This window comes from Montipora capricornis, chromosome 10 (genome assembly GCF_036669925.1).
Source record: "Montipora capricornis isolate CH-2021 chromosome 10, ASM3666992v2, whole genome shotgun sequence".
NCBI lineage: Eukaryota > Metazoa > Cnidaria > Anthozoa > Scleractinia > Acroporidae > Montipora > Montipora capricornis.
The window spans coordinates 51,012,987-51,025,486 of NC_090892.1; the positions used below are offsets into that span (position 1 = coordinate 51,012,987).

The window sequence follows — 12,500 nt, forward strand, 5'->3', positions numbered from 1 at the left end:
GGAGGCCAAGGAAGTTACACAGACATAAAACAAGACCTGACACCCAAACGAAGTAACGACGCACACAGACGGAAACCTAAATTGCCTTAGCCACGAAAAACAGGACGCCAACTGTCGAGCGACAGGCTGGGATTATCCGCGTTACCTGAGTGAGCGGCGCCAACATGACCTGAAGAGGAAGATGATAGACTGCTCCTAAAGCACCTTGAACACCAGGATTGGCAGGGACCTGCTCAGCCCCTGAGGGATTTTGTAAAGAGGTGCAGCGATGGCACCTGCGGAACACCAGACGAATCCCCGTTGAAAGCCAGAGAGGATAAATGTTATAAAACAAGCCTATTTATACCAAAATAGTAATAAATTATGTAAATAGGGTTCTCCTATAGTTAAACTTAAATCTCAAGGGAATAAGGGGCATTTGTACATGACGGGCCCCCAGTGAGAATAGTTTCTCATTTTGTCGCTACAATGTCAGGTTTCGCAGGAAAAGCCCGCGAAGAAAAAGATATTCAATTAATTGTGATGTAAGAACAGTAACCAGATGAACTGGTCACACTCAGAATTAACAGCAGTGTTGCGCCTTCGAATGCCAGAAACTCTAGTGATCTCTATTATGTGATTGAGAACCACATAGACTGTGCAGATCACGTAACGTGGACTGACAGTTTTACCCATTGCCATCAAGTAAATTAGAGACAACTTGCAAGGCAACTGATAAAAACACTGCTTACTCAGAATGGCTTAACACCAAAAAGGTACTGATGAGGAATGAACTAAGATCTACAGAGAAAGCCATATTCTAAGGGCTACCAAGCAAGTGAGAAGGAGGCAAAGAGCTGTGGGTCACTTTACATTGTAGGTATCCACTTCCTTTGTGGTTAGCACTGTAAAGAAGACAGAGACATTTGGAGCTCTTAACTTAAGATTACCTAGAGCCGTCATCAACAACTCAGTTCAGTATACCTACCGCAATTATTATGAATCAATAGTCCATTTTCGAAATATCAATATTCAGCTTGATAGTGATGCGGAGAGGACAAAAACAATAGAAACAAGTTGCAATGAATGTGAAAGATATTAGCATATCATCCACTTTCCTTTGTCTTCTAAACCTCTCTTTCAAGCTGAGTTATAAATATATCGAAAGTGGTCGATTACATTAGCTTCTGCTAATATTCATGAAACTATTGTGTCCCAGAAGCCAGTAACCTAAATGCATCTTAGAAGCTGAATGGAACGGTCAAAGTCTGCAATGCAACAACTCATTGCTGTCAGTAATAATTTTTCCCTTGTGTGATAGACCTATATTGACTGTATCTAACATGTACATTTTAGTACCTCTGATGTACAACCGTGTAAAATGTATGATTTCTAGTTTCATAACTTTCGTCTTCATTTCTGTGACAGAAGCTTATCTGCAGAGCATGCATGTGCCAATTATTCTTTGTCTGAAATTCTAGTTAGCTGCAAGTACAATCTTTGACAAAGAGGGTCACGTTTTAAAATGCCAATTAAATATGAACAACCGAGTTAACCTTCATTACAGTGTTGGTACACAAACAAAGTGCTACATTGCCCAATAAAGCAACATTGTAATGGGGGAGAGGGAGTTTATGAAGTTTTTGTTTTCTAATAATAAAGTATTCTCGTTTGTCTCACGATGTGGTCACTTGTCATGTAGATCGCGATGTTTCGACTGCATACTGCTAATCTTCATCAGGCGATGAGGTCGAATGGCTACGCGTCACCTTTTAGGCAGGATGCTTCGCTGTGATTGGTTGGTTTTCAGCAGCTGTGATTGGTGCATTTCGATCCTCGCTGTTTCGGTGTGTTTTTCCTTCGGCGGTCCGCTGTCTTACGGTGTTTCTTGATCGTGGGCACCCATGCCTCCGGAATTTCTATTCCACTATCCCTGTAGCCTGTGTACAGACCGCCCCTCCCCTCAAAAAAAAAATCGGAGAGGAACGGTCTGTGATTTACCGTTAGTAATCGTGTTCCGGAATAATTTTGCATACATTATTTAGTAATCTACGCTGACCAAAATTCGCGTGGCTCATATTTCGTTTGGAGCTAAATTCTCAAAATGGTGGTCAATCGGCAGGTTAGTTTTGCAGGTTGCAGGTTGCAGGTTGCAGGTTGCAGGTTGAAATTTACTGTGACTGTTACATGAATAGCTAACCTTAGGCCTAATTAGGCCTAAAGAAACGTTTTTAGGCCTAAGGAGGCCTAAAGAAACGTTTTTAGGCCTGGCCTAAGGTTAGCTATTCAAACTAACCTGCCGGTGGTCAATGGTAGATTTCAAACGTGCATCGAAGAGCGTCTCCGATATTAAGATACCTTGGCTTTATAGCATAGAAGCACTCTTTAAAGGAGAGGATGTATTTGCAAGTCTTCCAACCAGGTACGGCTCTGATCTTCAAAACAGGACAGATCGTTGCCGATGAGCTGTTATTTTCCTCGGTGTGTACATTCTCAAATCTTCCATGGCATCACGCTTTGTAGATTGTACTTGAGAATGGCTAGGCTGGTTGGGATTACATTGACTGGTAAGGAATAGCGGGAGACGTTTTCGAGTGGACAATCTTTTGAATAGTGCTATATTCACCTCGTGAAGAGCGCTTTCGTTTCTTTTGCGCTGACAATTCCTACAAATGTACGTCGAATCGATTTCCACTTTACACTCCATAGATAACAATTCCGCTCGTACTTGAAAAGAAAAACCTCTTTGACAATCAAAAAGATTTTTATTCGTATTTTGTACCGTGCTCGAAGTACACACGAACGAACTCATCGTAAAATCTCTCACGGTGGTTCTCACGGTGTTGTTGTGGAGAAATAAAAATAAAAGCCAATCAAAACTCGTTGTTTCAATGATGTAGTGATCGATGGGTAATAACCAATCAAATCATTTTCCACACATTCCAGGAAAAATCACGTGGTATGGAACACGATTATCAACGGTAAATCACAGACCGTTCCTCTCCGATTTTTTTTTGAGGGGAAGGGCGGTCTGTACACAGGCTACTATCCCTGTTGATGTTGTGTGAATCGCCTCTTTGACTCTGCGTGTGTACCAATGAGGATCACGATCAATAAACTTTACTTGGTTCCAAAGCGGGTTGTGTCTGTTGTTGTTGTTAGCGTGTTCTGAAACGGCGGAGGTCTGGGTACGGGCCTGATGAAGACTAGCAGTATGCAGTCGAAACATCGCGATCTACATCACAAGTGACCACATCGCGAGACAAACGAGAATACTTTATTATTATTGTACTTCAGCCACGATGAATAACAGCAACCTTTTTTACGACATTTTTGTTTTCTATTGTGAAAAAGGGGTCGGTGACCCAAACATTTGATGAAGATTGTAGTTCAGTCTGTTCAACTGCTCAGGTTTTTCTATGGGCGGCCGTAACCGCCAGAAATATGAAGTACGTCAAAAGGAATAGAGCAACGTCAATTGGTTCATTGGCGCAGTGCAGAAGTTTGCAAGCTTTAGCTTTCGCCATTCAAATCAATTCATCGTCCTACCGTGAATTAGCCAGGATCGCCAGTTCCATTATTTCGGTTTCCTTGGCGGTTGGGCCTATTTCCCGTCTTCTGACTAAGCAGATGTACTTAGCTATAGAGTCTAGGTCGGCTTGGGATCACACTTTTCGCTTCCCTCCCGCTCTGCTAGAGGAATTGAAGTTTTGCTTTAACTACATTGAATCGTTTAGCGTTTACTCCATTCGGCCTCCCCGTGATTCGTCCACTGTTGTTTTTCCGACGCGAGCGACGTAGCCTTCGGAGGGACTTCGGAGGGTTATCCGCCTTCCTCGACGGCTCTGTGGCCAGCGGTCGACTATCGACGATTTGGGTCAAAGTTTTTCGCGAAGTGAAGCCATTTATTATGTTTTGCTTTGTTTTGTTGAGCACCTATAGCCGAAGAAGGTAAAAAAATTTTAATCATAGTCTTAGTGCCGCCAGGATAGTTTCTGTTGGTAGCTCTAAGGTCCATCTTCTCTGGCTCTGAGCATCTTTTGTTTTGTTTTTCGCATGGTATTGCCTTGGTAGAGCAGTGGAGGTCGCTCAACGGGAGGGCCGATCATTTAAGCCAGTTCGATGACAAGGATGATCGACGGGTTAATCAACCGTGTTTCGACTGGTTGATGCCAAATGGGGTCCCCAAGCGATCGACCGTTTTGCCTCCTATTATTACTCTCTGCTTCCGCGTTTCAACTCCAAGTTTGCTTCTCCCGGTTGCACCGGTGTTGATGCCTTGGTCCAGGATTGGAGTGGAGAGGGTAACAGGGTTTGCCCTCCGGTGGGTCTCGTCGTGAACGCCGTTCAGAGTTCTTACGGCTTGTTCTGGTCGTGGGACTTTCATTATTCCTGAATGGCCATGGGCCTTCTTTTGGCCTTTTTTATTGTGATGGACCTTCACGGTTTGAGTCGTTCGTTAGGGAGGGTTTTGTGCTTCACGCCAAACACGATCTCATTTTGGAAGGCCGAGACCAGATGCAGATCTATAAGTCTCACCCTTCCGTTTTTCGCAGTTGCTCAAAATTCAGAATGTTAGCTTTGCGTGTGGATTTTGGGTAAGTTTTTGGTCGTGTTACGGATAGTGTTTCAAGCCCGATTTGGCGTATTTTGGGCCTGAATTGGCATACTTTGAGCCTGAATTGGCATATTTTGAGCCTGATTTGGCACATTTTGAGCCTGTTTTGTCGTGCTTCGAGTTTATTTGGTCTCGTCGTGGTTTGTGCCTGTATCGGTATTTTTGGTCACTGGCGCAGTAGTTGTTTGATTTTCGCAATATTTTTTCTTTTCTTTCAGATGTCCTGACTTCCGGGATTTGGCTTGAAGCGACCACATTGACCAATTCTTCGATGAGTGACATGATTCCAGGCCTCATTGATCTGCAATTGGGTGCTAAGGCTCCGTCCACGGTGCTGAAGTACAAATCTGACTGGCTGCGGTAGCGCAAGTGGGCTTTGTCGAAGATTGGTGTCTTCGTTAATCCAGGAAATGCATATTGTATTATTTATTTGTGAATTAGCTGAACGTTCGTCTGAGAATATCACTGGTGTATCTTCTATAGAATCTGCCGTTTATGCTATTAGGTGGGGCCACGCAATGGCTGGTATCGAGGCTTGTCCTGTTAGCCATCCCTCTGAGTAAGGTTTACTTTAGAAGGATCCAAAAGAATGCTTGCGTGCCCACTTCAGCCTAAGGAGCCGCTGTCGGTAACACTGTACAGGCGATTGCTGCGCATTTTGCCGCTAGCTCTTCGCTTTCCGATCTTCGTTTTTTGTTTACCCTTTTTAGTTGGTTTTGCTGGCTTTTTTCGCGTTGACGAGATTAAGAATATAGCACTTTGGTGATGTCTCTATATTTTGTGTTCGTAAGTCAGTTTACGTGCCTCAGCGCGAAAACGACCGGCATAGATCCGGCTTGTAGGAAACTATCTGGTGATTTGTTAGATGTCCATGCTGTTTGGAGGTGCAAATCCGCTGATTTGGCGTATTTTGGGCTTGAATTGGGATGTTTTGAGCCTGACTTGGCATATTTTGAGCCTGATTTGGCACATTTTTGAGTCTGATTTGGCATATTTTGGGCCTGAATTGGCATATTTTGAGCCTGAGTTAGCAAAGTTAGAGCCTTATTTGGCGTGCTTCGGAGAACTTGCGTCTCAAAATCACGTAGAATTGAGTGGTAAAATCTCGAATATCAGTTATTAGTATCACCCAACTAGTGGACTAATGCAAATCCTGCAATTTGATTGGCTACTCTACTAGAGGACTACTAGTAATAGTCCTTGAGTAGCGAAAAGCGTGACGCTTTCTTTCGTTTTATTCCCATATAAATATTTCTTCAACTTGCATTTGCTAACTTTATTATTGCCTTTTCTGTCCCACTAGTTGGGTGATACTAATTAACAATTAGACCCGTAGCCCGCAAGGGCTACGGGTCAATAGCCCATGACGCGAAGCCGAATGGGCTATTGACCCTTGGCCCTTGAGGGCGACGGGTCTAATTGTTAATTATTCACTCCCTGCGGTTTACGGTCGTTTCGATACAAAGTCGTTTCGATACAAGTTGATTCGATACAAATTGAAGTCGTTTCGAGACATCATCAAAGTTGATTCGATACACGTAGAAAGTCAATTCGATTCAACTCAATATTTATGTTGTCAACCGTTAATTAGTGGTCTAACCGGCGGAAAAACTCCAATCCCGGTTAGCTAGTGAAGATGCTTCCAAGCGACCACAGATATGTTAACACTTTCAACGATGTCTTCGAGCATTTGCGAGCATTGCACCCATTTCAAATAGCACTGATAAACAGCATTTAAGTATAAGCACCCTTTAGAACAGTCAGCTGTCAATAACTGTGTGACTAGCATGTTAACTCGCATGGCTCGCTCTAGCCTGCGTTGCAAGCGTTCCCGTTCGACAAAAGAGCTTCGAAACAATTTTCCGCGTAAACTCGCCAGCATTTATGAATCGGAAATATTGAGAATACAAGATGATGCTGTGGTACAGAAGACAAAAAAGGCCACAAAATTTGGCCTGAAAATTTAAGAGAGGTAAGAGAAGAGTTCATACTTTTGCCAAACAGTGTTTGACTTCGTTTTTCCAGATAATTATTGCTGAAAATTAAACAATCTTCACGCCAACAATTTGTTTCACTCGGAGTAATTCTCTCTCGTAGGGCTGGTCGCCCACCAAAACGAATTTGTTAGTGAAATCGAGGGATTAAAAAAACGTTTGAGAAAGTTCCACATGGTTGCAAGGAAACAAGACGGGTCATTTTACAACAAACTAACGCTCACCTCAATTAGAGCCACCATTTCATGTGGATCCTTTACCAACTGCACTTTCAATTTCCATTTCAAATGAACCTCAAAAACTTTGATCGAACAGTGAAAATGTTTTAACAAGCAGACTTTCGATTTAAATTGCTGATTTAAACGGTGCTTAAGGACCATTTTGCTGTTTGTGACGAGGATTTTAACGAAGGTTATTTAGATTTGCCATGTTTGAAGCTTCTATAAACACTTTCGCGCATGCTTTGTGCCGCTTGCACGTTTTCCGCGCATTAATTGTGATGCCAATTAAATCGACTTTGGATGGTTTTTTTCTGCAATTGTTGTTGAGATCACTTCGTGAGTATATACTAAAACAATTATTCTTTTCAATCTCGGTGAAAAGTGGCAGAATATTTACCTCGCCGCTTTGCGGCTCGGTAAATATTCTACCACTATTCACCTCGATTTCAAAGAATAATTGTTAAACAAGAGGCTTCAAGTAGCCTATACTCGGGCCTGCAAAAGTACAGTGGTGTATCGTTGATTTAGCACTAAAGAAAAGAAAAGAGAGAAGTCTGTGCTTCTTACATCGGCCTTACATTGCGATTCTCATGATGTTCGACTGTGTATGTAGTGAATACCCGGACCCAGATTATCTTCATTACAGGTGGTGACAATGACCACTGGACACGAGGTAAAATTTGAGAAAAGCACATTGTTTTTTACTGATCGATGGTTATTCGTGCATTAATGCACGTAAAAAACACTTTGTCAGGTGCATGACACGTGAAGATGTGCACTATATCTCAACTCTTGAAAATACTTTCAGAAAGGAAAGGAAAGGAACTTTATTTAAGTGTCTAGTCTTTCTAGCGCAGAAGCACTAATTGGGGACACTGTAAATTGATTTTAACAATTAACACAAATCAAGTCAAATCTTGGTGTTTGAGGAGAGGGGAAACCGGAGTACCCGGAGAAAACCTCTCGGTGCAGAGTAGAGAACCAACAAACTCAAAGGCCCACATATGACGCCGAGTCTGGGAATTGAACCCGGGCCACATTGGTGGGAGGCAAGTGCTCACACCACTGCGCCATCCCTGCACCCCAATGGAGTACACAAGTCCCTTGAGGATGGCCATGCCAAATGAATCCATAGCACGAGAATCAAGTATTTAAAATATACCACTTAAATATTCACAGTAGCATGCACCCAATTGTCAAAAATATGTTACTTGCCAGCTGGGAGGCCCGTATAGAGAAAAACTGTGGCCGAGGCCTTGAAGTTGCTGCTCGAGGCCGCAGGTTTTTCAAGACCGATATCACATTTTTTTGCTATACGGACCGACCCTTTGCTGGTAAATAATTTTTTTTTTATTCTCTCTCTCTCCCATCCTCTCTTAAAATCACTTGTTCTAATTGTTGACTCGCACCGCGCTTGATAGCGAATGCAGTATTAAAGCGACTTACAAACTCCAATCTTTTATTTGAATTCTACTTCCAAACCTCTTGTCTAATAAAAAATAACCTCTGTACGTAAATGGAGTGTCAGTCGGTGTCAAAAAAATTGAGTTTCGTTTCCGGAATGGTAAGGGCAGGAGAAAAGATAGAATACTGTAGTGTGGGTCACTTGGCCTGTCATTGTTATTTCGCTTCGTGTATTGAAACTCTCGAGAAATAAAGATAGAAATGTGAACGCAAACCCTCTGAACGGTGAGAAGCCTGTCAAGGAATATTAACCATTTATGTCAGTATTCCTTGGTATCAACATGCATAATTCGCTTTTAAACACATAACACAAGGCGCAATGGAACTAGACAACAGACGTATTGGAGCTTTTTAAGGGAACACTGCCTTGCGGCTGGTTAGCTATGCGACTTCCAGATTGCGTGACAAAGATCTCTCCAGCACTACGAGCGTAAACAGGAAGTGCTGGATCGGACAAGAGTATTGGCTAGTGAGCAATGTACAAAGGCAACGAGCCAACAAGCTTAGGGGAAGTCGCTGCGCAGACTTAAACCACATACGGGGTATCCCTGATTTCTGTATTAAATTTAACTTTCCTTTTCCAAATGGTCTGGATAGCACAAGTGTTGCTAATATTTTTAAAAATACAAACACACTTTTACGTTTAAGGAACATGCTTCGATGTTTCAAACATCATTTTGCATTTATACCTGTTCATCCACGCTTTTGGAAAAGTGTTACATACCACGTGCTTACATTTAAACGCACACCTGAGGTAGCTCCTATAGTTGTGTTTACGAGCAAATGATCTCCTTGGCTAGTAATACGATGAAATGTGGATGACCTCGGTACATTGTTAACCAAATACGTTCCAGCAAGTTTCCAGCAAATCACAACTAAAGTAAACACACTTGTGCTTATCGAGACCTGTATTTCTCCTTTGAAATCAAGTCTTTATTACCATTGAGAATCAAATAACTGTACAGCCTTTCAAACTACATCACATTTATTTTCTAAAGAGCTGATCACAGTCTCCACTGATGACATCAAATCTTGTTAAACTAGAACTGAACTATATACACAAGATGGCAGTGAACACGATCGCTAAAATGGCTAGTTGAACAAAGGATAGAAGCTAGACCACTACAAGAAACAAACTGTTTAACAATAACAAACTAAAAAACGCAATAGACAAAAAACTTATCTCCGTAGTCAATGGTGCACTGAGCGGGAGGCTGTTTGTTCGCGGTGAAAATGGTACAAGCGTGAGGCCATTTGTTCGCTGTGCAAATGTTTTTACTTTGTCTTCAAAAGATTCCAAAATGGCAACCATTTGTTTGTGGAGTTATTGTGTTTGTCGCTGTCATCTTCAGAGTAGTTCTCAATAAGGTACCCGCTGCTCATTAAAGAATTTGTATTTTGACTTGTATCACTTTCAATAGTTGCGTCCATTTCAGTTACATTCGAGTATATTATTGTTTCATTCAGTTCGCGGAACGACTTGTTTCAAAGCTGACGCTTGACATCTTTTAGTGTGGGTCTACCGCGAAAAGCCTATGCCTTTCTTTGTATGTGTTTTGAGCGCCCCAAGAAGAAATCGATTAAGCCAACACAACCTCGATCTATCCCAAACAAGGCATCACAGTGCTCTTCATAATCTTGGATTACGTGAATTGCTTTAAGTAACCAATATAAACAGCGCCACGTAGCTTCTATTGTGCATTACCCAATCAAAACACTGCAACGTGCTTTCTATTGTGCATTGCCCAATCAAACACCGCCACGTTATTCTATTGTGCATTTTGCTGCACAGGAAAAAAAAACTGAAATCAAACGTCTTTTATAACTCGTGCCCCTACGGGCCCGAGTAATAATTCAGGTTTTTCACGGGTCACGGAAAACCTTCAGGTCACGAGTCACGAAGAATAATTTGCTAAATTCACGTTTCACGGAAAATAAAATGAGCTAATCAAGCATCACGAAAATACCCCTGTACGACCCTCGAGTAAGATATTCAACACCTCTTTCGACCTCGTCAACGTTTGGTCAAGGGTTACATAAAGCCGGCGGTGTTTCATTGAGAAAATACAGTTTTATCGCAATGCTAGACAGGCTAGAGACAGGATCACACTGAAACTCAAAAGAGTGAAAGGAGCCATAAGCTGACACCCTTTACAAACATTTGGCTTTTTGTCTTCCTCTTCTTCCGCTCCACTCCTGTCTGGTATATGTGTGTCATCCTTTTTCCTTGGCCCTGGAGTTGTCTCAGTATGAGTGAAGGTATTCTCACCATAGTAGGTTGACTTCCAGTTGTCACCACACTTATCTATCTGAGCGCGCAGAACCCACGTAGTTTCGATGGTCTCTGTTTTGTTTTCGCCACAGAAGTGGCATTGTCCCACCCATCCTGCAACAGATGCACCATTCCTGTAACTCACAAAGAAAGCAAAAGTGCTGTTCGTGCCCCCTAACTGTCCAATTCCTAGAACTTTAGAATGAGAAGTTCCTGCTGTTCCCCTTTTTCTCTCCACAGCCGTCCGGAACTCTCCCGTGATGCGATTGTTCTCCCCCTGCTCCACAATCATTTCAGATCCAAGCAAATTGTACCAGTTTCCATTTACGTTACAGGACTTCTTCTGAATCTCAGGGTCCCAGTTCTTAAAAACTGGTTCAATAGATGGAGGCGTTTCGTTTGGGTTCAGGCAAGGGCCATCTTGTTGCTTGCATCTTGTGAAAGCGTCACGCCCAACCATAGTTGATTTCCACTTGTCTATACATGTATTGACCTTGGAGCGCTGCAGCCAAGAGGTAAGGAGCTTCTCTTGAGCACCATCTGCACAGATGAAGCACTGACCAGTCCACACCCTTGTCGAGGAGCCATTACGCCAGACCACTGTAAAGGCAAATGTTGCATCAGGGGAGCCGTAGGGAGCATAGCCTAAAAAAAGAATATAACAATAAATTTGTGTCTCCACAAGACCAACTAGAGTGGAGCCTCGCATTAAGGAGTCGCTAAGAGACTAGGGACATTGTTTTTTATATGAAGCGCCTGCTTCATACTTTTTACATTACCTTTGGCTGAGCTGGTCGATCACATTTATTGCTTGTTAAACCGAGTTCTTAGTTATATAGAGGTCCTTTCAACTGATAATTGAAGTTGTCCCAAGCTGTAGACTTGTGTTATCATATGACTGTTATGTTGCCATAATATCCTGGAAGAGACTCCCACCGAAAAATGATGGGAATAATCTTCGTACATTTGGCGGTGGAGCTATTCTACTATTGAGAAGATTTTGCCGTTTTTCGCTTGCCCACACTGCCCACTTTTCGATCGCGCCTACGGTCCGAGAGTCTGGTACAGGATAAAGAAAAAACAGTTTTTTCTTGCTCAGGAAGCAGTATACTCAGTATATTCCCATTTCAATTTTAGTGGTTTTGAGAACAATCCTAAACACTTATTTTAACTTGACTAGATGATACAGAACACCAGGAACCCATGACCCAAAGCTTACAACTCTACTGTGTTCGTGTAACGGCATTTTCACAGACCGATTTATTTTTAGATTGAATTTCCCGCGAATGAGACTCCCACAGGAGCCCGATGACCAATTACAAAAAATTAAGCTGACGTCATAGGGTCACTGCCTTTGTTTTTTCCGGAAAAGATAGTCTAAAAATAGATCGGTCTGTAAAAATGCCGTTACATAGGCCCAGTATGGGAGCTGTAGGCTCCGGGTCATGGGTTCCTGAGAACACCAATATTGCATAAACATGCAAAGAGCTATGATTCACATGTAATTAGAAAATCACTATTTATGCCTTGCTGATTTAGTAATGTTTTATTTTGTGCTTCAATATGGGTCAAATATAATAGGTCAGCTACATTGTAGCTCTTCTAGGAGGTACGAGCCTTTCCTAATTAAACATTTTTTAAAAAACATTTTTTTTAAAAATTAAAGCAGAAAACTAATTAAAATTATTATTTTTAATTTTTGCGTTTAAAAATTAAAGCAGAAAACTTTCAAAGAACGTTTCTCTGCTGAAATGAAAGTCATGTGCCAAAAGTCCTATTATACAGAGCACAGAGTTTGGATTTTCGAGTTGGATTTTCGAGTTGGTCAGTGTAAACTGCAGATTGCAGATAAGGGATAAGGCAAGTCTGTTTTATGCCTAACAAGAGGCTCTAAGTAGCATATACTCATGCGCTGCCAGGTTATTTGTACTTTTGTTGACAGTTATTGTACA

At 42.0% G+C, this 12,500-nt stretch overlaps 1 protein-coding gene across 1 annotated transcript in view; it reads right to left on the reverse strand.

Annotated features, from left to right (window-relative positions):
* Positions 1 to 9,243: 9,243 nt before the first annotated feature.
* LOC138018347 (uncharacterized) overlaps positions 9,244 to 12,500 on the reverse strand; it is a 14,620-nt gene continuing 11,363 nt past the window's right edge. The window contains exon 2 of the mRNA XM_068864953.1: positions 9,244 to 11,193. Within this exon, the coding sequence (XP_068721054.1) occupies positions 10,349 to 11,193 (845 nt within the window). The 3' untranslated portion in view covers positions 9,244 to 10,348. The remainder of the gene's footprint in view (positions 11,194 to 12,500) is intronic.